The 26733-nt window shown below is 30.2% G+C and overlaps 2 protein-coding genes across 3 annotated transcripts; both read left to right on the top strand.

Annotated features, from left to right (window-relative positions):
* The first annotated feature begins 604 nt into the window (after positions 1–604).
* LOC114167142 (GRF1-interacting factor 3-like) lies at positions 605–4986 on the top strand. Of its 2 annotated transcripts, none has more exons than XM_028052119.1 (6): positions 605–793; positions 903–1025; positions 1147–1286; positions 3635–3711; positions 4003–4087; positions 4161–4986. In XM_028052119.1, the coding sequence occupies exons 3-6, from the start codon at positions 1209–1211 to the stop codon at positions 4587–4589; spliced, it is 669 nt and encodes a 222-aa protein (XP_027907920.1). In that variant the 5' UTR covers positions 605–793; positions 903–1025; positions 1147–1208; the 3' UTR covers positions 4590–4986. The 2 variants fall into 2 exon arrangements, with proteins under 2 accessions (XP_027907920.1, XP_027907918.1); XM_028052117.1 differs by having other exon boundaries at positions 876–1025.
* Positions 4987–9528: 4542 nt separating this feature from the next.
* LOC114166080 lies at positions 9529–10857 on the top strand. The gene has a single exon (XM_028050734.1). The coding sequence runs from the start codon at positions 9768–9770 to the stop codon at positions 10710–10712; it is 945 nt and encodes a 314-aa protein (XP_027906535.1). The 5' UTR covers positions 9529–9767; the 3' UTR covers positions 10713–10857.
* The last annotated feature ends 15876 nt before the right edge of the window (positions 10858–26733 follow it).

Below are 26733 nucleotides of genomic sequence, written 5' to 3'. Positions count from 1 at the left end.
TATGTAAAAGAAGTGTTTTGAAATCCCAATAGAATACATATTAGGTTACATGCTTCCTACAAGCACAACATAGTTTACAAATGAAAACCCTAACTTCAGCAATTAACTGTTATATTTTTCTAACCTGTAGTAAAATTAACTAAATTATAAGCTAATTAATAACAATAATTAATATTATTTAACTATACCAATCACTTTATTATTTTTTTCTTAAAGTGTTCCTTGTTAAAAAATTAGTAGAAAAATTTAAAATACAATTTTAATTAATTGAAATATATGTTCACAAGAAATACAATTTTTAACAAAAAAATATTACTTGTTATTTGTTATTTTTAAAATTTTAATGCATACTTTACTTTAATTAATAAAGAGAATACATTAGTTATAATAATAAATAAAATATAATGTATAATAACTAGTAGATGAAAATACAAAATGGTGTAATAGACCGCAATCAGTGTAGTGTCCCTGAACACTAAATCCCTGCAAAATTAAAATTGGGCTTTGAAGGAGATAGAGTAATAGTACTTGAATTAACCTAGGACCCGCTTCTCCAAAAAAAAACAAAAACAATAAATAACATGTTGTGGTTATCCCATTCCATTCATGCTATGAGGTGCAACAGTACTACAATACCCGGTTCTAAACGCAGCAGCAACAGTCAAACTCAAACAGGAGAATGCGACCACCTATAAATACCCAACCCTTCATTCTTCTCTTTGTTTGCAATTTCTAACTACCAAGCCGAAACACACACAACCCCAAATCTAACTATTTAGTTCTGTTTCCTTCGGTAATTTCTCTCCTTTATTTTCTTTTTCTTTTTTATTGCGCACAGCTTCTAAACTAACTTTAATCTATTCCTTGTTTTTAAGCTTTGTTGTTTTGTCTTCAAATTCCAGAAACATCGGCTGCACAGTACCCCAAAAGATCGGACAGGATCTTCACACAGACAAACCCCAGTTCTGGACCGCGTGTCCAACACTCACCTCTCGGGCTCTAACCTCTTTTCCGACCATACCCAGGTCCTCTTTCTCACTCTATCTGTCAAAGTTTTCGTCTTTTCCTCTTTTATTTCAGGGTTTGTGTAACATTTTTCATTTGGGGTTTGGTAACTGTTGACTGTGGTGATTTTGGGGGAATTAGGGTTTTTGCCTTTTTTATTTTTATTTTTTGATAGATTCTGTGAGATTGAGGAGTCTAAGAAGATGCAGCAGACACCGCCAATGATTCCTATGATGCCTTCTTTCCCACCAACTAACATAACCACCGAGCAGATTCAAAAGGCATGTCTTTTTTCTGTTTTAATACCATTGCTTACCTCATGGGTTATTGAACTTGGTTGGTTTCCGTAGTTTGTTATGGGTTCATTGTTATTATTATTACCATTATGATTATTAGAGGATTGGTAGCAACACATTCTTTATTATTACTTGGAATTTACTGTAAAGCATGAAATCATGTGTAACTGTAACTGCTCAGACAGGGAGTAGGGTTCACATAATTTTTGTGATGTCTAATAATGTTAGGTAATGGTAAAAAGCGTGTTCAAAAGAGTTTATGATTTCTCAACTTGTTCATATTATTTTGTTGTGGAAGTTGGGAGGTGACACTTGTTCAATACAAAGTGAGAATGAATTGGATTTGTGCTAATCTGCAATGAATTTAATCATGTTGTTTTATCTTTATTATCATCATTAATTCATTATTTATTGTTACCTTCTACTGTCCCTCATGATAGGGATGACATGTATGTTGTTTCAAACAAAAAGCTCACAACTAATGAATAATGAAGACAAATGAGGGACATATATCTTGGATAATTCCTTGCATCAAAAACTGCAAATCCATGTCTTCTTTGAGATGCTAATTTACCTATATAATATCTGGAATCATCAGTAATCAAATTAGTATCTAGTATGGCAACAACATTTGTTTATCTTGGTTCTGATTTAGGTTTTCTTTGATGCCTAGTTGAGCGTGTTGAACATTTTTCACTGGCCCCAAAAGCATATCTTAAAGAACTACACCACTCATTGACAATGTTGTCTTGAAGTGTGCTGGCTAAATCATAGTTTGTAGGGTTGTTAATTAACAGTGACCATATTTAAATATTCAAATGGGCTGATTGGGAATCTGTTATTAATTGGAACCGTTCTATTTCTCTAATTTATGACCGACATCTTCCAAATACATTCAAATTACAAAACCCTTGAAAGGTTTATACTTTGTTATTCTACACAGAAACATGACTAGTTTCCAGTTAACAAAGGATATGCTGGTGGAACTATTTTTCTTTCACCGGTGATGCTTATTTTTCCTCCTTGATTACTACTGTAGATAGGCTCATTTTTCCCCTCTTTGGAAAAGCTCTGTTATTAATGAGTAATTACAAAACAATGAAGTTGTAATTTGTGGCACAGGATCTTTATTTTAATATTTTTTAAAGGGTTAGGAAATTGAAGTTCATAGATTGGGTCGGTTACTACATAGATCTAAAATTGTAAGGTCGGTTACTCCATTTTAATTATTTTACTAGAAGTTTTATTGCAGTCTTCTGAAACTTTATCTTAGCTTTTTGGGATATCTTTAGGTCTGGTTGGTTTGACAAAATATTCTGTGTTTGTTTCTTCTTTTCTATTAGTGTACAATGCCTTTCTGTTTTGATTTTGTTTCATGTTTTTAAATATTTCTGCAGAAAATATTTTTTGGTTCAATGCAGTTTTTAACAGTGTACTGCATGTCAGTTAATTTTGTCCACCCCTATGGAAACCCCATAAGTCCTTGAAAATAGGAAACAAAGTGAAAACAAGGTGTAATTGTTTTAATTATTAGTGAAATCACAAAGTGAAGAAGGAAAACAAAATCTCAAAACAAACTAGGCTCATATGTTTTTTCAAAGTATTTTAAGTTGAACACCTATGAGACTTGTTGATTGATGATCAATGAAGATAACCTCAGTTTAGCATTAAAAAAAATTAATTAGGCATCTCTTGTCATTTTCTTGCAGTGGAGTGATACGGCAGATAAAAAGTAACAAAAATTTGTAGGAGTCATAACCCATGAATCATTTATCAATTAAATTATAGTTTGGTAACATCATATAATTATGAGTTTGAACATACCTGTTCATTTATCACAGTAGGTTTGGGGTCTTAAGAAAACTACTTGAAAATAAGGAGGTCTTTGGTTGGACTATTAGCAACGTACATAGTTTTTTTACCTTGGCTGAATGGGGTTTTAATTGTAGTACCCAAATAAGATGTCATCACAATCAGATGAATAAGCAACAGAATCTGGGATCACAGGAGTCCTACATTATAATGGATTCTTGTAAGATTTAGAAGTTTGAGGGTCTCATCACCAAACTAATGGTTTTGATGCATGTGAGACTTTACTATAGTATCCTGGACCCATGAAGAAATATTTTCTCATAAATGATATTGTTAATTTTATTCCGTGTGTATTAGGCCATTTCCAGGATAGATTTTCAATTCATCTATCTTTTTTGCCTCTTCTAATTTTCACTTCACACTTCAAATGATATAATAAGTTAAAACAAAGTAAGCTAAGCTGCAAATGTCTTCATTATTTAATTATTTAATTTGAAACTCTGTCATTGCACATGATGCAGTACCTTGATGAGAACAAGAAGCTGATTCTGGCCATATTGGACAATCAAAATCTTGGAAAACTTGCAGAATGTGCCCAGTAAGTGGCCTCTAAATTCTTTTTGACTACAATTTTGTTAGTACTGATGGTTGGTTTGCCTAATCCTAACATTTATCTGTGCACAATGGGTGGGGCTATTGATAATTGTTCTTTCACCCTCAGTCATTACTAACTTTATTTGCATCCAAGGATATATAATTTATTGTAGTCTGTTTTCTGAATAATGAGGGATTCTAGATCCTGATCTATTTCCTAGAAATTACCTTCAAAGATGTTAGTGCGTATTTTGCACAAGTTTTATACATGGTTGGTGATGGTTTGCTGCCTTAGGTACCAAGCCCAGCTTCAAAAGAATTTGATGTATTTAGCTGCAATTGCTGATGCCCAGCCTCAAACCCCAGCAATGCCTCCACAGGTAAAAAAAGAGCATAGCTGGTTCCGTTGAAGTCCTGTCAATTTCCCATAACCTTGATTTTATTGCCTTGCAGATGGCTCCACACCCTGCCATGCAACCAGGATTCTATATGCAACATCCTCAGGCGGCGGCAGCAGCAGCAGCAATGGCTCAGCAGCAAGGCATGTTCCCTCAGAAAATGCCATTACAATTTGGTAACCCACATCAAATTCAGGATCAGCAGCAGCAGCTACACCAGCAGGCTATCCAAGGTCAAATGGGACTGAGACCGGGAGGGATAAACAATGGCATGCATCCAATGCACAGTGAGGCTGTTCTGGGGAGCGGCAACAGCGGTGGTCCACCGTCGGCTGCCGGTCCAAACGATGCACGTGGTGGAAACAAGCAAGATGCTTCTGAGGCCGGGACAGCCGGTGGAGACGGGCAAGGTGGCTCTGCTGCTGCACACAACAGCGGAGATGGTGAATCTTCTTATCTGAAGGGGTCAGAAGGGGCCAAGTGACATGCTTTTATGTGGTTTTCATGAGATACATATGACTGTTGATAGTAGGTTTTTCTTAAAGGTAGGTCTAGTGTGATCTGATGACCATGACCTTTGATGGGTCAACCAAAGGACCTCTCTTGTTTACTAGATTAGGTAGTTGTGTTCCTAGAATTTTGGCACGCAGCAAGTTTGCATCAACTGGAACTGCTGCTGCCACCACATATTGTACTAGTTATTGGAAGAGGTGTAAGCATGTGGTATTTTATGATTACCTAAATTGCTTGCTTTTTTTAACAATTGCTTTGCAGCTTGCAGTATTCGTATCTTTAAACAAAATGTATGCTCTTGGTTTAATTATACTTATTGTAGGCATCAGTTGAAGCAGGAAATGGTTGAATTCATGGTCTGCACCTAAAGGATGTGTCTTTATTATGGTTATTTTGAGAGTGTACTTGACTGGTTTTGGGTGTTCTTGTGGTTAATTATCAGATAGTCTTGCCAGTGAAAGCTGGTCTTCTGCAAGGACTTTGTTGGTAGTGGACTTCTAACTGAGATGAATTTTATTGGAGTAATGATACATTTACTTTCTCTAAAATGGCAATCTGGGTAGAGATTTGATCCCTGAAACATTGTAGGTGCACACTTTAATCTTCAAAGATATCATTTTTTACAATCAATTTAGTTTTCAAATCTGGGTTTGCGTTGGAACACAATCAAATGAGTTTGACAGTTTGTGATCTAAAACTTCCACGCATGTATGTTTGGGAGACATGGTTGATTTGATGTTTCTAGGATTGGTTTCCAAATGTTTGTTTAGTGAAAATTATGTTATGTAAATATAGATGAATCTTTGGTAGTTAATTTTGGAATATCACGATGTCTATGTAAAAACCTTTTACAAGCTAATCATCAAATGATAACTGTTGATGTAGTAAGTAAAATAAGACATTATTCACTTGTCTCGATTTAGAGGAAAAAAAAAAGGAATAAAAGTAATGATAAAGAATACCTAAGAAATGGAATGAAAAATGTATAAATAAAAAAGTTACTAATTGAAAACATGATTTTTAATAAATGGAGATGAGATTATTTTCTTAATTCGTTTTAATTTGGAAGAAAACAGTTTTTGTTGGTCAAAAATTTAATATTCTCATCTTTATAATATTTTTCAGTCTTTCTATCTAAACAAATGACGAGATAAAAGTTTTGAAATGTGAAAATGGGAATTGAATAGGCATAATGTGACATGTTTGGTTGAATAAAATAATAGAGAATGTAGAATGTACTCAAAGTAGAGGCAGGAGAAATGGGAAATTAATGGAGTGGTCCATGACATATCATAACATACATAGCACAACCTATCACAATTTTTTCAAATTTGTCATATAACAATATTTTTTATAAGCTGCTTAAACGAAAAGAATATTACTTATAAAGTGTAAAAAATTACTTAATTAACAATTATCTTTAAATTTAACCGACTATAAATTTATACTAAAATATTATTTTAATTTACAACCATTTATTACAAACCATGTTCTTATTCTAACGAAAGGTACGGAGTAATATTCACAATCCGTGTTCTCGGTGGTGCGAGATGTTGACTTAGATTTAAAATAAATTGTGAAATTGAATATTTTGATTTTGAATGACGTAATTTTGTGACCACTCAAAGTTGAATCCTGAAAATAGCTTAGTAAGGGCATGTTCTAAAAAAAAAAACCGTTCTAAAATGATAAACGAAATATAATTTTTCATAAGTTAATATTGATTTGTATATAAATTTTTTCAAATTAAATAAACTATACAAGATAATTTCCAAAAAAAATATAAAAGGACCATTTATAAGTTACGATAATATAAATTAAAATAATGCATGAATTTTTAGAAGAAAAACTACACGACTTAAAAATAATATTAATATATTTAGAGGCTAAGATGATGGCAAGTTATTAAGTTCATAAACTTTGACCACACAGTAAGTAACTTCTGTCATTTTGGGATATGTTGGGTTATGTTTCATATGTTATGGTTATAGTCATTGAGATATTGTGGTTCTATATGGTTATATGATATTAATCTTACGCATATAAGACCTTAGACACCACTTTGACACCAAAACCTTAAGGCATATTGTTATGGGTCTTTATTCTTATATAGTGTTTAACTTTGTTTATTCTATCCAATGTGGGACTTTTTTTACTCACACTTGGACTATTTCCAACAGGATAGTCATAGATGTGAAAACATGGTGGTATTAGGTGTTTTCTTTTTTTCTTCTTCAATTCAGATGTTCATGGCACTTCTTTCTTATCAAGTGCACCGTATTAGTAGGTGCCAAGTTGATTTCAAAATTTCAAAAGTATAAAACTAAATTTTTGTTAATGGTTAAATAATGATTTGGTAATAAGTGACCCAATAGATCTAATAAATTTTATTAAAATAAGTTTTTATAATATCTTAAAATAATTAAATTTAACTTATTTAAAAAAACTAATTTATAAAGTAAAATTTATATTATTTTGTTAAGTTAAATTTAAACTTAATTTAATCTTACAAAGTTAATTTGTAAGATAAATTTTGTATCTACTTATATACATTTAATTATATACATTTAATTAGCATGAGTTTTAGTCTATGTGAAACTTTAAATACACTCTTTCATATATAAGCATAAAAATTTCAAATATGGGAATAAACATTAACAAGTGGTACTACAACGATTCCATGATAAGTAAAATATTAAATTCAATAAACAAGAAACTTTAGTTGGATATTTTCTAATTCAAAAGAATTATACTTCAAAATTAATCTAATTTTACAAAATCAAATTGTAATATATTTATATATATATGCTATAAAAATTGATTAATTATTTTTAGTGAAGCATGATAATTTATCAATTAGAAGATAAGTTGATATATTCATGAAAAAGAAAGTTGGTATAAAATTCCAAATCCTTAGTTTGTATTCTATTTTTGTTGCTATTTGACTTGTTTATACTTATTATATAATATTAATTTGTTTCCCTTTCGTTAGGTACTAAAAGGGATACTATTTGTATTTTACGATTTTGCTTCCTTCATCAATGTCATCAATTTATTCTATCGATAATGAGTTGCGTAAGGAAACAAAAAGTATATACTTCGGAAAAATTATTGTATAAATTAACTTCGGAGTTCGTTCCAAAAAAAAAAATGGAGTTTAATAATAACTACTCATTGCCCAGAGAGGATAATATTTTTTGCTTAAGGGGCTAAGATTTAAAAAAAAAAAAATCAGCTCTCCTTGTTTGTGTAAGAAATGTATGCAAGTAACCCTGACTTTTATGCATTAACTACATAAATTATAGATCTATTTTTTAAATATATTAATTGATAATTATTTTTATATACTCTTGATATTTATTATGATTTTTCTTCAGGAGACAAACTACTCATATAAGTGGGGTGTGTTTGGTTTAAACTAAATTTTAGTGAAATTTTTTAATTTCAAACAATTTTGGAATTTTAATACTTACCATTTTCAATGGGTGAAAGAAATTATTTAAATCTTGAGTAATATTATTAAAAATATATTCATAAATTAAATTGTTTATTTTAATTTATTTTATAATAAAATTAACTCTGCTATTTTTGCTAAGTATGTTTGGGAGTCAAAAGAATTATGCAAATAAAGTTTGATCTACTTTTGCTAAGTATTTATTTAGAAAATTTACTCTATTTTTATACTTATTTTCCTCATATTTTATCTATATACTTTTTTTTTTTAAGTTTATGAAGCTACTTGTCTTCCTTTTTTTATTTTTTTGAAATAAATCTTGCCAATAAGAAAGAGAGAACATCTTTGACGTTTCTATTTAAATTTGAAATTCTATCTTCTTTTTTTCTAGTTCCATTTGTGCATATCATAATCATAGTGTTTCATATTCAGTTAGTTAAGAAATTTGTTATTAGACTTTTTTTGGTTGTTTAGTTGGATTTTTCTTTGTATTTTGGAGACACTATACCAGTTTTAACTTCATCTTTCTATCTTGTGAATTGTTGCTTAGGTTTTAAGCAATTGTCAAGTAAGGAAAACTAAGTTCAACATTACTTGTCCAGTAAGATTGAAATTATGTGTTTTTGGCTTCTCTATTCTAAAACTTAGTAGTTTTTGTATTAAGTTAGGTTACTCAAACATATCTCTCTAATAGAATGTTGAACATTTATTGCTTTTAGATTTTGGTTTATTCGAAATTAAATTCACCATATAGTTCATTGTTTTACCTAAACCCTAATATATATAACCAAGTTCTAATGTCAGATATAAAAAAAAAAAAAGTCAAACAAAATTTTAATATCCCAACATAAAAGGTGGTTAAATAAAAGCTGTACTGAATAATATATTGTTATACTAAGCAATACAAATATTAGTTGTAATCTTGATATATATTGTTAAGAATATAAATAAAAAGGTAAAATCTTAAAATGAAATTCTACTATCAATTAATCAAAAACATTGTATGCACGTAATCCATTGATTTGCAATAAATAGCTTCAAAATATCCTAAAAACAATTTTGTTAACATAAAATGTACATTGAAAAGGCATAAATGTTAAGTTACGAATGGTAGTTATTACTGTAGTACACGGTAAAAAGTAATTAGATTGTTCTTTCAACTGTCGTATCAAACACAATCAAATCTCGCATTATTCATTAATTAACGGATAAGAATGACGTTGACAGTGATATTAAACTGCAAATTTGACTCAGCAAAATACTGAAGAAGAAAAACAAGTGTGATAATTCACACATGGCGGATGCATAATAATTAAAACGTAATGCCCCATTCATTAATTTCTGATATTAACATCTCCATAACAGAATATTCTGCACAATGAATTGAATATGAATGGTGAAAGAACTCAAATCCACGTGGTAGTAGCAATGACGAGGGTAAATTATAATAAATTAAATTAAATTTCGCACGAAATGAAATTCCACAAACGTAACATTCTATGAACTATCTATCTCCTTCTTCTTCTTCTTCTTTTTCTTCACCTCCATTGTTTATGTGGTCAGTAGTTGTTGGCACTCATGTCCAAACCAAAACACATATAAAGGAAAACAAAGAATTCCTATGATAACCCAAAACCAGACAACCAAAGGTTTCTCATAAAACCTAAAATTCTCCGAAAACAAATCTTTACAAACATGAAAACTGAGCAACACTATGCCAGTAGAAAACTTTCACCTTCGTTACAACCTAAGATCATCAAAACGGCAAAACCCGCAGCGTATTTTATTCTTCTTCTGCTAACCTACTCCTTGGGTTACTTATCCCACCACCCTGCTTCCACTTCATTACCACTCGCACCGTCATCACCACCACCACAATTACCAGAACCTGATATTCGTTTCGCAATCAACACCACCGAGTTGAACCCGTTCCGAATCACCACTCGCTGCGCCGATCCAATTCCGCCGGAGACAATCCGACGGACTCTCGTGGACCGCCTCTTCAACGGCACCTCGCCGTTTGACAATTTCCCGCCGCCGCACGCGGCGGAGAAGCTGCGGCGGACGAAGAGGGTGAAGGGTTGGGGCTCCACCGGTGCTGTGTTCGAGAACCTCATCCGCCGCGTGCGGCCGCGGACCGTCGTTGAAGTTGGTACGTTCCTCGGCGCGTCGGCGATTCACATGGCTGAGTTGACTCGCCAACTCGGTCTGCAAACTCAGATCCTCTGCGTGGACGACTTTCGCGGCTGGGCCGGGTTCAGAGAGCGGTTCATGAACATACCCATGGAAAACGGTGACGTTTGGCTCTTTTACCAGTTCCTTCAGAACGTGGTCACTTTTAACCAAACCGGGTCAGTTTTACCTGTTCCGTTTTCAAGCGGGTCGACCCTGATGTTGTTTTGCGAGTGGGGCGTGTACGCGGATTTAGTTGAGATCGATGCGGGTCACGATTTTTTGTCTGCTTGGGCTGATATCAACCGGGGCTTTCGGATCCTCCGACCCGGGGGGGTTATTTTCGGGCACGATTATTTCACTGCAGCAGATAATAGAGGGGTTCGGAGAGCCGTTGATCTGTTTGCTAAAGTTCACAATCTGAAGGTAAATATTGATGGTCAACATTGGGTCATTTATTCTTCCTAATGTTTAAAATTTCCTATGTGGAGTAAATAGGTATAACACGTTGATTCGATTATTGGGGGTGTATAAATTACAATGAAGGTTCAATTTGATTCAGTATTTTGTTTCTCTGCACTTTCATACAATACAATTCATAATTTTCTCTTTCTCTACCATCTAAAAAGGATAGTTTGATTTCTATTTTATGTCCTTTAAACATGTTCTTTAGCTTCTTAAGTCTTAACTTTTTTTTTTCTTCTATTGGTTTCTTTAATTTTTTATGTATTGATTATGCTATTGAGAAGCTTTTATCTTATTCATGCTCTCATCCATTAATAAAAAAATTATTAAGTATTAGTAAACGAGGTTAGGTAAGCTTTAAAGATTAAGGCAAGTGGTCAAAGTCACATCAATAATATTTTAAGGTTGGAATGAAGTTTTTGTATCAAGTGTTTTAATTTATGTAGCATTGTAAGATTAAAATTTAAGATGAAGAACTTGTTTAGATAATAATGTATTTTTTGTTATAGATGTTCTTCAAGCTTCTAAAATGAGGGTTGTTTGAATTACTTAAAATTTAGTATGTTACTTATATAATTGATATTGAAAGCGTTCTTAATTAGTCATATAATTTGTTAAGTTATTTAAATAATTATCATTTTTATTTCTATGATATTTAGAACATGGGTGACTTAGTTATATGGTATAAGTTATTTATATATAAAAACAAAATATGTATTACATGTGATTTGAATTGTTTAAAATTAAAAAAAAAAAATGTTTTACATGTAAGTTGTTATTCTTTATAAGTTTTATACATATTTAACACAAATTCACCTGTCAAAGAGATTTTGGCAATCAAGTCAATTATATTTTATATATAACGTGAAATGAATAATATATTTCTTTTTCTTAATATAATGTCTTACTATATATCCATCATTTTTCCGTATCTCTTCTCTCTTCCAATGTTGAATACAGTGGCAGATGTTATATGTATTTGAGGGAGTTTGCGCCTCACACTTTTTTTCAAACATATATAAATTATATATAAATAAAAATATATCATTTAATTTTAATATATTTTATGTATTTAGAATTCTAAAACTTCTAGTACAAGTATAAGAATTAAAAGTTTGATTTTAAAATAACTGCAAGTACAAGTATAATTTTAAAATAAGGGTACAAGTACGAACTAAAGAAAGACTTAAAGAATTATGATTCATTGTTACCGGGAGAAAAAAAAAAGAAACATAATATAAAAAAAATTAAATATGTTTGTAGTATGTGAAATTGAAATTTTTCCTTCTTCTAAATTTTAATATATTTTTATTCAAAATTTAAAAAATAAATAAATATAATTATTTTAATCCAATTATATTAATTATTTTTAGTGACATTTTAAGCTGATATTTAACATAAATATATCAAACCGCATAAATAATTTAAATATCAATCTAAAATATCATTTGATATAAAAAAAATATATAATACAACTAAATTACAAAAATTATATTCATTTATTTTTAAAGTTTGAGAATTAAGCTGTATTAATATTTTAAACGATGACAAATCTTAATTTCTTATGAAAGTTTGGTATATTTAATCTTATAAAAGATATTAATAACAAATAAAATTTAAATTTTTATGTAGCTATAAAAGCTTACACAAGAAAAAAAAATTAAGCATGCTAAAGGGGCAGACAACACTTAGACCAATCCCGACATTGTAACATCCTAATTAATAATCATAAACTATTAAAGGCAATATTATACGATGATATTACAAAGCGGACAGTGAGAAAGTATATAAGAAAACTGGTGTATAGATACATATACAGTCATCCCTCATATTTCTATTATTTTAGATTAGGAGTGAGATATTCTAAATATTTTATACTTGATATTCTGTTATATTTTACTCTATATATAGGGTATATCAATACAATAACATGTTCCTCCATATAACATATCACATATATCTCTCATATATCTCATATATCTCATATCTCTCATATTTTCAAAAGTCCTAAAAATCCCAACAAGTGGTATCAAGAACCATTTATCTTATTGCCGATATAATGGAAGGAAATATGTCACACGTCGTTATTCCACTATTTGATGGTGAAAACTATGATCTATGGGCGGTAAGGATGCAAACATATCTAGAGGGGCTAGATCTATGGGAAGTCGTGGAGGAAGATGATGTTCCCTTGTCTGAAAATCCCACAGTGGCTCAAATAAAAGCGCATAAAGACAAGAAAACGAGAAAGGCAAAGGCAAAATCATGCTTGTTCGCAGGTGTTTCACAAATGATAATGACCAAGATCATGACTTTAAAGTCTCCCAAAGAAATTTGGGAATACTTGAAAGCAGAATATGAAGGGAACGAGAAGATTCGAGGCATGAAAGTTTTGAACTTGATAAGGGAGTTCGAGATGCAAAGAATGAAAGAGTCGGAGACGATTAAAGAATACTCAAACAAATTGTTGGGTATTGCTAACAAGATAAAATTGTTGGGAAAGGAGTTTCCAGATTCCAGACTCGTTGAGAAAATTCTAGTGACGGTGCCGGAAAGATATGAGGCATCTATTGCTTCCTTAGCAAACACAAAAGATTTGTCTACAATTACCTTTACAGAGGTGATACATGCCTTGCAAATACAAAAACAATGAAGATTGATGAGAAAAGATCATGAGACGGTTGAAGGTAATTTAAATTATACTGAAGAGAATGCTCTCACATTCAAGAAAAATAGAAGGAGCAAATATAACAACACACATGATTTTCCATCTTATCCCCATTGCAAGAAAAAAGGCCATTAATCCAATTAGTGTTGGTGGAGGCCAAATGTCAGATGTCACAAATGCGATCAATTGGGACATGTGGAAAAGGTATGCAAATCCCAATATTCGCAAGAAGATGTTCAAATTCTGGAGGATAAATCAAAGGAGGAACTACTTCTTACAACATCATGTGTCACAACCAACGAATCTACAAAAAATTGGATTATAGATAGTGGTTGCACAAACCACATGACTCATGATAGAGAACTTTTCAAGGAGCTCAATAAATCAAATATTTCCAAGGTAAAAATTGGGAATGGAGAACAACTTGTTGTGAAAGGTATAGGAACACTTTCAATTAAAACTCATTTAGGTATCAAATTAATTTTTGATGTCTTATATGTTATTTAGATTACCCAAAATTTGTTAAGTGTTGCTTAAATGTTAGAGAAAGGTTACATGGTCTCATTTGAAAATAAATTTTGTGTGATAAACAATGCTAACAACATAGAAGTATTCAAAGTCTACATGAAAGACAAAAGATTTGCATTGGATTTCATGAAGGAGGAATGTGCTACCAACAAAGTGAGTATGAAAGAATGATCAAAATCAGAAGATAAATATCTCTGGAAGAAAGTAGATGTCCAAGTGAAGAAAGTAGATGGATGTTCACATTCTAATATTCACAAAAGGTCCAATGTCACTACAATGAAATCCACACCTGACAAAGAAAAAGAAGATGATGTTGATATAAAAAGAAATATGAAGGATGATGCCAAATTGAAGAAAGATGTGATACCATGGAAGAAAGAGAAAAACAAAAATTACAAGCACCAAAAGAGGAGAAAATCAAGCATCAAAAGATGGAAAATCAAATCTGAAAAATTTAAATAAACAAATATTAAGTAAGGAGTAATGTTGAAGAATATTACTTAATATCTTTTTTATTTAAATTAGTTTTTAGAAAATATTTCAGTTTTAGATATATGTTTTAGTTTTAAAAATTAGTTATTATTTTAGATTAGGAGTGAGATATTCTAAATATTTTATACTTGATATTCTGTTATATTTTACTCTATATATATGGTATATCAATACAATACAACAACATGTTCCTTCATATAACATACCACTCCTACTAGATGGACTCGTTGTTGTCCAACAAAGGAGTATCGCCACCTTCACTTCCCTCTGCTCACACATTTAAATGATCATCACAAAAGAACCAACAAAGACACAACACAAAACCAGCAGAAGGGTAAGCTAATGTATATAATAAGTCAAGTATCACATTTTAAACAATTGCATCATAAACAATGACTTTAGACTCAATGATCTGGATCTATGCAAACAACATCATACTCATGGTGATGTGCACTTGTGGTGGTTTCCAAACTCTGCAAAGTTTGGCCTCAAAGGGTTATCACCCAACCACTCACAAGGTAAGCCAATTCACACCTAGGACTTGATCCAATCCAATGGCTAGGACCTCCTGCATCTCATCACGACATAACCTACTCTATTCTATTTGAGTGTGAGTAGTTATTAGAGAAAGGATATCACCATAAAGAATCCTTATGTTATTGCATCTACTAGCTTACCATTACTTAGAATTTCTCCATGAAATTCTATAATACAAGTCTCTTTACATGCTTCCAAACACACAACACATCCCATTCATCATTATAAATTAAATATAGAACACTCACAGCAAAAACATGAGTTGACTGATCTCTGTTTGGATTTTGGAACACTGGCCCAGCACATCCATTCTCTCGTTGGGCGTCCAATTTTGACCAGCGACCAAATGGTCGTCCAGCGAGCACACTCGTCCAGCGAGGTACGAATCAAAGGCATATCTGTTTTAGGAAGTTGTACAGTGAGAACTACTCGCCCAACAACCTCCATATCAGAGTTGCCCTTGATGCATAATTTGCCCAGCAAGTATTTACTCGCCCAACGAGTTTGCATAATTATGCAGAACAATAGTTTTCTGCATAATTCTGCAGTCCTGGCCAGTCCACTTCCTCATAGAGTTCTCACAAACATCAAACAACACATAAAAGCTTAATGCAACAACATTATTAGTGTAATTTGGTATTATCATACATATCAGATACCGATCAAATGCAACACAACACTCATTGCAAATTACCCCAATCCACATGCATTTCAATCACAAATTTCACAATTAAAACTAAACTCAAATCATGAAATCTATAAAGTGTAATTAGCTTCCCTCGTCATAAACTTGAAAGGTTGATTATTGGAACGAATTTGTATTGTCTCTAGTTTTATAAGAGAATTTGTTTTTATTGAGTATGAATTATTTTGAATTTATCAAAATAGTTTCTTCAAGAGTTAGATAACTTCGGTGCCAGTGGTATAAACCAAACATGAGTCATTATTGGTGTTATTTCCAAATCCTCAAATGCCTTTCTTTGGATTAAAGATTATTTTTACTTTTTAATTATAATTTTAATGAGAATATAATTTGGATTTGTGAGTTTTATGAAGTACAAGAAAAAAAAAGGGATAGGTGCACAAAGAAACAGCCATCATCATAGTGCAACTGGAATAAAAATGGCCAAACTCCGAATTATTCCAAGGGTTGTTGTTTCTTTCTGCAGCTTATCAATTTTCTTCCAACATCCCATCAATATGTAAATTTACAGATTTTACTTTCCGGAACATATAAGACCAATTCCAGAAACATTTTTCAGAAGACACTCATCAATTTTGAAAATGTCTTTCTGAAAATACCATCCACACCTATTCCGAATCAACTTTTCTTAAAAGTTTATATTTCCGTGATGGGGGTGCAGCAGGAAGAAATTTCATATTGAAAGAAGTAAAATTATATTTTGAATCTCTTTTTTTTTTTATCATTTATTCTTTGAATTATTAATTTTTTTTAAATATATTAATTAATGATGTATACTAAATCACATAAAAAAAATAAAAAAAATGAAAGTCATAAAGAAAGGATCACTGTTCCGATGAAGTTGCTGAACTATATGAACCGGTCCATTGCAACAATAACGAGTTGGGTGAACTTACGTTAATAGCTTATCTTAGATTTATAATTTAAAGGCTTAAATCTACTTATATATATATATATATATAGTATATTTTGTAGTTAACTTTTTAAAATAATATGTAATCCAGTTACCAGTAAAAATTATATAGGCTTCATGTTAATTAATAATAAACCTCGTTAAACTTTGTTTATTAATATTATTATAGTTGAATGAATAATTGGCGAGGCATTATTGGCAACCCATCAGCATTAGTAGTTGGACGAGGCACTAATATTGATTTTTTTTTTTTAACAAATGAATAACTAAATATATTGTCAATTTGTTTTTGTAAAAGTTGAAATTTTATATTCTCAAAATAAAAAAATTTAAGCCTACCTGAAATGGTTGGCTAAAACATTAAATTGAAATTTTGAATTTCTGAAACTAAATGGTGGAGATTTTCTCGAAAACAATTGCTTTGGTGTATTTAATTTTTTTTCTGTTAATTTAACGTTTTTCATTTCAAACGTAGAGGATTCTCTCTTTTGTGTCCACTTCTTTTAATTCCTATTTCATCCTTTCTAATATAATATTACTGTTCTTCTCCTGAAGTTGTCTTGCTGTGTTTATTGGTTTTGCTTTCATACTTCCTTTGTTGATGTTATTTATCTTCATTAGACAAAACAAAAAGAGTATTTTCCATCGTTCCTTTTCATTTATGATTATCTCTATTGAATGTCCAATTATCCAATTTATGATTACTCGCTTTTCATGTTTTTTTATTGTTTCTTATGTTTCAATTTTTTTTTTCTATCTTTTTTGAATTTATTATGGTGAACAAGTAATCAACCAAGATATTGTCGACAAGTTCGGAAAAATTCCTCTATTACAGTGGGAACGATGAGAAATGAAATTTAAATCTTTTAACAAAAATACTTATAATCTCACTATTAATTTTCTGTGGACATCTTCATGGTTGTTTTATGATAGATTCCGTTAAGAAGGCGGAGACATGTGCAACGGTGAGGGATATTTTTTATTGTTAGGGTTTGTTTATTTTTTTTTATGAATTTAATAAATTTTATAGGAAACCATGAGCGACAGAAAAAAGTATAAGGCTAGATTTGATGTGCAATTTGCATACTGTTCGCACAGTGTTTGTTTAATGGCTTCAAGCCTTTCCACCGGTTCAAGCGTTTAATCTGGAAGAGAAATCCCGCACGTGCACCAAATCTCATTATAAATTTATTTTTATTTTAAATTATTTTATAACTTTACAACAGAAATACTTTTCCTTATCAGTATTTCTAACTGTTTTGCATGTTATAACTGTTTTTAACTTTTTATTATTTAATAACTTTACAACTAGCATATTTTTCATTATAAGGTTAAAAGTTTACGAGATAAATATTTTTTATTTAAAATAATTTTTACTTATGAATTTTACGTCATAAATAAATTTTATAACTTTACGTTATAAATATTTTTCATTATATGTTTTTAAAATTTTTCATTCTTTTTTAAGTTTACAAGATAAATATTTTTCATTATAAATATTTTTAACTTTTAATCACTTTATAGATTTACAAGATTAATATTTATAATTTTTAATTATACATCAATGATTTTAATTTTTAATCATTTTATAGGTTTACCTTATAAGTATTTCAAAATTTTAATAATTTTACAAGTTTACAACATAAATATTCTATAAGTTTTTTAAATTTTACATTATTTTTTAATTTTACAAAATAAATCATTTTCATTATAAGTAGTTTTATTTTTTAATCACTTTATAATTTTACAATATTAATATTAATAATTTTTGGCTTAATTCATCTTTTGATCTTTTAATTATGATATTTGGTTTATTTTGCTCCCTTAATTTTTTTGAGGTTCATTTTTAATCATTTTATAAGTTTACTTGATAAATATTTATATTTTTTAATAATTTTTTAAGTTTATTACATAAATATTTTTTATTATAAGTTTTTTAATTTTTTTAAAATTTTTATGTTTACAGTGTAAATATTTTTCATTATTATTTGTAATTTTTAATCACTTTATAAGTTTACAACATTAATATTTTTAATTTTTAATTACACATCAATATTTTTAATTTTTAATCATTTTATAAGTTTACCCGATAAGTATTTCTAATTTTTTATTAATTTATAAGTTTACAACATAAATATTTTTCACTAGAACTGTTTTTAACTTTAAATTATTTAATAACTTTACGATAAATATATTTTTCATTATAAGTTTCACAATTTATAAGATGAATACTTTTCATTCAAAATATTTTTAATTTTTTATTAATTTATAAGTTTACATGAATTTTTTTCATAAATATTTTTTATTATAACTATTTTTAATTTTTATTGACTTTATAAGTTTCCAAGATTAATATTTTTTATTTTTAATTACACAACAATGTTTTTAATTTTTAATCATTTTATAAGTTTACACAACATCACTTTATTTTATCATTATAATTCAATTTTTTTTATAACTTAGCAATTTTGTATTTAGTGTTTTTTTAGAATTTAGCAATTTTTAAACATGTTGTATTATTTTAAAATTGACAAATTACTTTTTTAATTATAAATATCTTTTTTTTTTCTTCAGTAACTTGCTAACCAGCCTGTCATCATCTGCATTTGTTGTTCTTCATTGTTACATCAAATCAAATTTTATAGTCTTTCTACTTACACATTTAAGTACTTCTTCCTATATCATTATCTTCCTTTAATTTTATTTGTTGTACATATTATGTACTACTTTCATTGTCCTTCTTTTCATTCATTACTTTCTTCCAAGTAATAGATTTTTAAATTTATATTAATTTTGGATTTATTATTTATTGTTTTTGGTTTAAATAAACAACATTCCTAAATGGAAAATATTTTTTCTAACAAATCAAAATCAGAACAACAAAGACAAAGATGGAGAATAAATGCTGCAAATAGAAGATGTGGAATGACTTCCCAACAAAAACTTATTGAACAATCTAAAACAAGGAAAAATAATCCTGAAAACACAACCAACATTGTCCAAATAAAAATAATAAAAATAATAATAAATAAAAGTCACAATAATAGAATGCAATATCTGTGTTGTCGGTCAGTAACTAATGCAGGTAGGGATGTCAAAAAAATCCGTACTTGCGGGTATCTGCGGATAAAACCCGCAACTGGTAGAAAATGGATATTAAAATTGGATACTCGCTACCCGCGAGTACGAGTATTTTTGATACCCGCATGTTAACGGGGCGGATACGAGTATCATAGTATCCGTACCCGTGGATACCCGTACCCGCTAAACTTACACCCATTGACATTCTTCTCTTTCCTTTCTTTGAATTTGGTATTTACATCAAACCTTATATAGACAATGACATTTATGGTATGCTTGTTGTCAAATGATGGAATCAAAATAAGAATACTTGGCATGTGCCAATTGAGGTTTATTATTTGTTTATTTTGTTTATTTTTCAAGAACCAATCAGAGAAAGTGAGTTTGTTGATCAAAGCACTAAAAAGAATTTTCATTGTGTTGAACATCATTTTATATTTACTTTTACAATTATTTGGACTTGTATCAACTTGAATTAATTTGAAATTTATTTAAATTTTATGATAGTGATGTATTTTATTTTATTTTATTTGAATTTATGATTAAATATTTGTTTTTTAAATAATTTTACAAATACCTGCGGGTACCCGTGGATACCCGTGGATATGAAAAAAATAGGCGGATACCCGCATAATGGATACCCGATGGATATGGGTACGGGTATGGGACAGATATTTATCCATCGGGTAGGGTACGGGAGAGCTACAACACGTACCCTACCCGCCCTATTGACATCCCTAAATGTAGATAACATCACATTTTTCCTCATCACTATTGTATGTCATTGGCCGAGAATGTCCTTCCGAGTATCCTCACATTCTTTTTAGCTATTTCCTTTAAACTATATATTTGATTTAAATAAAATTTAACTTATTTTTTAAATATTAGTTATTCTTTTTAGTTATTTAATCAATGTTATTTACTTACCATTTTATGAAATATTTTCATATTTTCATTTATTATGCTCCATGCTTTCACATAACAGGTATTACTCATGCACCGCAAAGGTTTAAAGAATATAATGTATATGAAGCATTGTCAAGTACTTCACCTGTCAGTAACATAGATTGTGGTCAGTACACTATATCTGTAACACCCCCGGATCCTCTTGGGCTTACCAGGCATCCCACCTGCCACCCTCAAACCGGTTGTGTTAGGTCTGCAGCCCAATACACCCCAACCCATCACCCTTCTCCGTCCATTCATACTGGGTGGGTTGTTGCCAGTGGGAATCGAACCCCCAACCTGACCTTTAACACCTCTGGCTCACCAGCAGATGAGGTTCACGTTGTTTCTTGTCTAGGATTTATCAAAGAACTCTCCTAAGGTAGTCCCAACCTTTTATTTCTTATATTCTTTTAATTATTTATTTTTATGAATTTCTTGGATCTCACATTACTCCCAACTCAAAAGAATTTTCGTCCTCGAAAATTTTACTTACCAGGAAATAAATATGGATATGATTCGTTCATGAGTTCCTCCATTTCCCATGTTGCTTCTTGTGTTAAAGGTCAGGTTGGGGGTTCGATTCCCACTGGCAACAACCCACCCAGTATGAATGGACGGAGAAGGGTGATGGGTTGGGGTGTATTGGGCTGCAGACCTAACACAACCGGTTTGAGGGTGGCAGGTGGGATGCCTGGTAAGCCCAAGAGGATCCGGGGGTGTTACAATATCCTTTGTATTATGTATAACAATAAAAAAAACGTATATAAACAATAATGTATTATAACAATCGTAAAAATATTTCATAAATAATTACATTTACTTACGCTTAAAACAAAAAAATTATATCTAACTCTATACGCAAAAGTAGAATACAACTTATTTGTTTAGGTTTAAACCCACCTCATCACTATTGTATGTCATTAGCCGAGAAAATCCTTTCGAGTATGCTTACATTCTTTTTAGTTCTTTCCTGTAAAGTATATATTTGATTTAAATACAATTTATCTTATTTTTTAAATATTAGGTTATGATTTCACCCCGCAAAGGTTTTCATGACATAATGATAACGAAGCAGGACCAAGTAATACGCACATTACTGACACTGAACATGGTTAGTCAACTTTATTCATCAATATTTAATCCATGTTATTTACTTTCCATGTCACAAAATATTTTCATTTTTTTATTTATTATTCTAGGATGCGTAATTATGATTTTGATATAATTTATTACAGTGTTGAATAATAAAACACTTTTAAGTTGTCGTTAATTTTCGCTTTCCTTTTTTTCTTTTTTGTTTGTGTATCAAGATATAATTATACTTTTTTACCATCTATCATGGTTTTTAATTGGCTCTTTATTTAATACGGTGATATTGGTTATTTATTATGCACTTTTTTTCATTGATTTAACACTACTCATGTTATGGTGTTCCTGCACAAAGATTGGAAGGATGTAATGATAATGAAGCAGGACAAAGTAATACACACGTCAGTACCATTCAACATGGCTAGTAAACTATTTCCATCAATAGTTAATCTTCATTTTGGTACCATTGAACTTGATTAGTATCTTTTTCTACCATAATTAATACATGTTGTGCTATAATAATGCATTTTTAATACTTTTGCAATTTATAATACTACATTATTTATTATTCTTCCAATTTATCACAATAATGTAGATATGCTACATAGATTCCCCCGAACACATAATAGTACTAGAAATTTTTCAAATACGGTTCCGTTGCTCAAATTTGAACTGCCTACACCAACTACATGTCCATATTGTCATGCACGATTATTTTATCATGAATCACGCAATATGTGTTGCTCTGGTGGCAAAGTGTTACTTCCACGTGTCCCTCCTCCACATGAGCTGCTTCAAATATTTTTAGATCAAACATCTGAAAGTAGACATTTTAGACAACATATAAGAAGTTACAATCATGTCTTTTCGTTCACTTCTCTTGGTGTTCATATGGATGAAACTATAGTAGCAAATAGTCGTGGTATATATAGTTTTCGTGCTGAAGGTGAAATCTATGATAGGATAAGAGGATTTTATCCAAATGATGGGTCCAGACCCCGATTTTTGCAATTGTACATTTATGACACTGAACATGAATTACAAAATAGAATGTTGAAAAACCCTCAACTTCATCAAATTATTGTTCATAAATTGCAACAAATATTACATCGGTGCAATCCTTTTGTGCATGTATTTCGACAACTTGCTCAAGAACCAAATATTTAGATATGTTCTTAACTCATTAAAGAGCGCCTTGCGAATCAACCACAGTATAATCTTTCAACTGCATCTCAAGTAGCAGTTGTATACGGGTCCTAGACCTCAATCTTTATTTGGCCTCTCAATTAAAGAAATGGTTAAGGATGTAAATGTATGATACTTTCATTTACTAATTTTTTTCTACATCATGTATGTAGTAAATATATATTTCAGTTTTTTAACGAATGTATATTTATAGACACCTACTAAAATAGTTTGTATATTTATAGACAACTACCATTGACTTCATCACATATAGCTCATTAACCCCAAATCTTGATCAAATGTATTAAATATTAGTTGATACACAATCTTACGAATTAGTAATTTACTGCTTTCTTTTTCAATCAATCTACGTAGTATACCCATCATAAATTGTCATTGATTATTCTTAATATTATACATATAGCTACATAAAAAAAGCGAACACCTAGGCGCGGGTTTTCGCTAGTAATATATAAAGGGGATTCCCCTTTTTGTGTCCACTTTTCAAAATACCGATTTTACCCTTTAAATATAATAATTTATTAAATTTTTAAAAATTGACCGTTACTTTTACAAACTTTTTATAAAATCAACTGTCTCTCTTCTTCTCTTCTTCTTTATTTATCAATGGTTATTCTTTTATCTGATATATTTCACTTTATTTTTAATAAATATAATTTTGAATATATATATATATATATATATATATATATATATATATATATATTACCTTAATAACATTATAATAGTATCACCTACTAATATAATATCATACATATTTAAAAAATCATACACATAGACACGATATCGCACCTGTGTTACGCTTTTATTAATAAAACTGTTATGAAATAAAGTGAATAATAAAGAGAATAATAGATAATAGTGAAGAAACAATAGAGAATAGAGAATGAGAGAATAGGGAGCAACTCATCTGTGTATTATTATTCATAGGAAGAGTCCTATTTATAGATACAATATGTAATCCATAAAGGAAACAAATCAACTTAGTTAATACAAATATTTACCATAGAGAGTAATGAATCATATGAGTAAATGTATCAAATCAATGGACACTCATTAATTCATAACACTCCCCCTTGAGTGTCCATTGATAAAGAATGTGCCTCGTTAAAACCTTACTAGGAAAAACCCTTTGGGATAAAAAAAAACCTAGTGAAGGAAAAAGAGTACAACATTCTGTATTCTTTAATACAATATTGTTCATCACATATTCTATTTCTCCCCCTCATGTAAACTTACATCATTAAGGTGACAGAGTCCGAATTTGTGAGTCATTTGCTCAAAAGTTTTTCTTGGAAAAAACTTTACAAATAGACTTGTCATATTTTCAGATGAACGAATTTTTGGATATCTATATCATCCTTTCAATTGAACAATACACTATTGTCTTTATATATGGTTGTTGATTCCATCTTTCTCGGGAATAGTCACAAGTTTCTTGCACATGTTGAATTATAAACCTTAACCAAACATATTCACAACTTTCCTCGTAATTTGTATGATTAGACGATGTTGCTACTATGGTTTGTTTCATATACCTTCATGAAACCATTGTGCTACCACATGTGAACAAACATCTTGTTTGTGATCAACCATTGTGACATTGTAAGAATATGTAAAATAACATGCATATCCATAACCCATTGGTCTGAATCTGAATCATTTGGATGGAATAAGCTCATATTCGTAGTACCCTTAAAGTAACAAAGTATATGTTTTACTCCAAACCATTTTCTTCTTGTAGTTGAAGAATTATATCTTGCTTAACAAATTTATAGCAAATGCAATATTAGATCGAGTATAATTCGCAAGATACATTAGTGTTTCTATGACACTAAGATATGGTGCTTCTAGACCAAGAAGATCTTCATCATTTTCTTGAGGTCTAAGAATAGTCTTTATCAACATCTAACGACCTCACAACTATTGGAGTGCATAATGGACATGACTTGTCCATTTAGAACATTTTAAGCACCTTAATCATATAAGCCTCGTGATGTATAAAAATACTTTTATTTAAATACTCAATTTCTAATTTCAAACAAGACTTTGCCCTTCAAAGATCATTCATCTCAAATTCTTTCAATTGCCTTGTGAGCTCATTAGTAGTTTCAACAATGTTTATGTCATCTACATAAACAATAATTATGAAAAATTGATTTTCTAATATTTTCATATAGATACAAGGACAAAAAGGATCATTTCCATATCCTTATTTTAATAAGAACTCAATAAGATGGTTATACCACACACATCCTTGCTTTAATCAATAAAAGAGCATGTTCAATTTTATTGAATAACCCTCTTTAGAATTTGTCTTGTTGGGCAAATAAAATCCTTCAGGGATTTTCATATAAATATGATTCTCAAAAGAACCGTACGAATAGGTTGTAACATCATCCATTAGATGTAAATGCAAACCTTGTTGTGCAACTAGGATAATCGAATATTGCAATGTTGTTGCATCAAATACTAGTGAACATGTTTTTTCACTAATCAATACAAGGTTTTGTGAATAACCTTGAACAACCAATTATGCTTTGTATCTAACAATTTCATCATTTTTAATTTGATTTTTGCGCAAAAATCCATATGTACCCAACAAGTTTCACAACTTCAGGTGTGCGAACTATACGTCCAAAAACCTTTCGTTCAGTAAGCAAATACAATTTGCTTCTTTGCATTTTTCATTTTGGCCAATATTTTCTTCGTCGACAATCTTCAATGATCATTGCTTATTGATCCTCATTGTCATTCATAACATTCATCGCTATGTTATAAGTAAAATTTTCGCCAATGTTAACTTTATTTTGGTTCCATATTCTATGATTCATGACATAATTTATTGAGATCTCATCATTTCAACAATTTCAAGTACTTGAGGTTCTTCTGGAACCGAACCATTAATTATGTCAAATGAATCTTTTGGGATTTTAACCTTTTCGATTAGGTCATTTTGCATTTTAGCTCCCTTTCTCATTCAAGAGTTTTTATATTTGGAACCAATAGGTCTATCACGCTTCAAACATGTCCACATGAGTTTTTCAACCCTTTTTTTTTCGCATCATAATAACTGATCATGTCAAACAAGACAATCATTTTGATTTGTAAACTTCTGGTTTACTATGACATACATTTTAATTGTACTAATAAACTTGTAGTACAAACTATAAGAGAATGTTGATAATTTCTCCAACACACTTTCTTTTTCAACTCAATCATAGAGATATAAAGATATTTCATAGCTTTTTCATTGTTTGTCTCAATATAATATCCATTTAGACAAATGTCATTGAAACTTAATAAGTTTCTATTCAACTTCTTGGTAGAAGTATAATAGCTCTTCTAGAGTCTTCAAATATATTTGTAGTACTATAAATAATACTAACATTGATGTCTCGCATTATCAAACAAGAGAAAAATTTATTACTCTTGAGAATTGTATAAGTTGTTGCACTATCAATAAGACACATATCTTTTTGGTACTAGTGCAAACATTCGTTTTTCATATAAACGTAAATATCAATATGAGATTTATTTTTTTCAACACTCTCATAATCAATTAGGTGATCAATGCTTTCATTTGCTTTAGCAAAGAAAATAACAATATTATGAGTAGCATCCATATGGCCATAATCAGAATCACCATCTTCATAAGCAAAGTGTGTTTCTATGTTCTTCTCATTATTTGTAAGATGCTCTGGTGTACAATAAGTACAACTCAAATGGTCTTTACCACCGTAATGATAATATATACTTTCATCTTTTTGTCAATATTTTCACATTTTCCTTTTTTTTCACATTATTGTGCCACTTCTGGTAACAAAATGTGTCTTTGAAATTTTCTTTATAATCATGT

This window comes from Vigna unguiculata, chromosome 10 (genome assembly GCF_004118075.2).
Source record: "Vigna unguiculata cultivar IT97K-499-35 chromosome 10, ASM411807v1, whole genome shotgun sequence".
NCBI lineage: Eukaryota > Viridiplantae > Streptophyta > Magnoliopsida > Fabales > Fabaceae > Vigna > Vigna unguiculata.
This window is presented reverse-complemented; position numbering and strand designations above follow the sequence as displayed.

Coding starts and splice junctions, on each gene's coding strand:
- LOC114167142 (XM_028052119.1), top strand. CDS start 1,209: ATGCAGCAGACACCGCCAATGATTCCTATGATGCCTTCTTTCCCACCA. Junction 1,287..3,634: donor CCACCGAGCAGATTCAAAAG/GCATGTCTTTTT, acceptor CACATGATGCAG/TACCTTGATGAGAACAAGAA. Junction 3,712..4,002: donor AAACTTGCAGAATGTGCCCA/GTAAGTGGCCTC, acceptor TTGCTGCCTTAG/GTACCAAGCCCAGCTTCAAA.
- LOC114166080 (XM_028050734.1), top strand. CDS start 9,768: ATGAAAACTGAGCAACACTATGCCAGTAGAAAACTTTCACCTTCGTTA.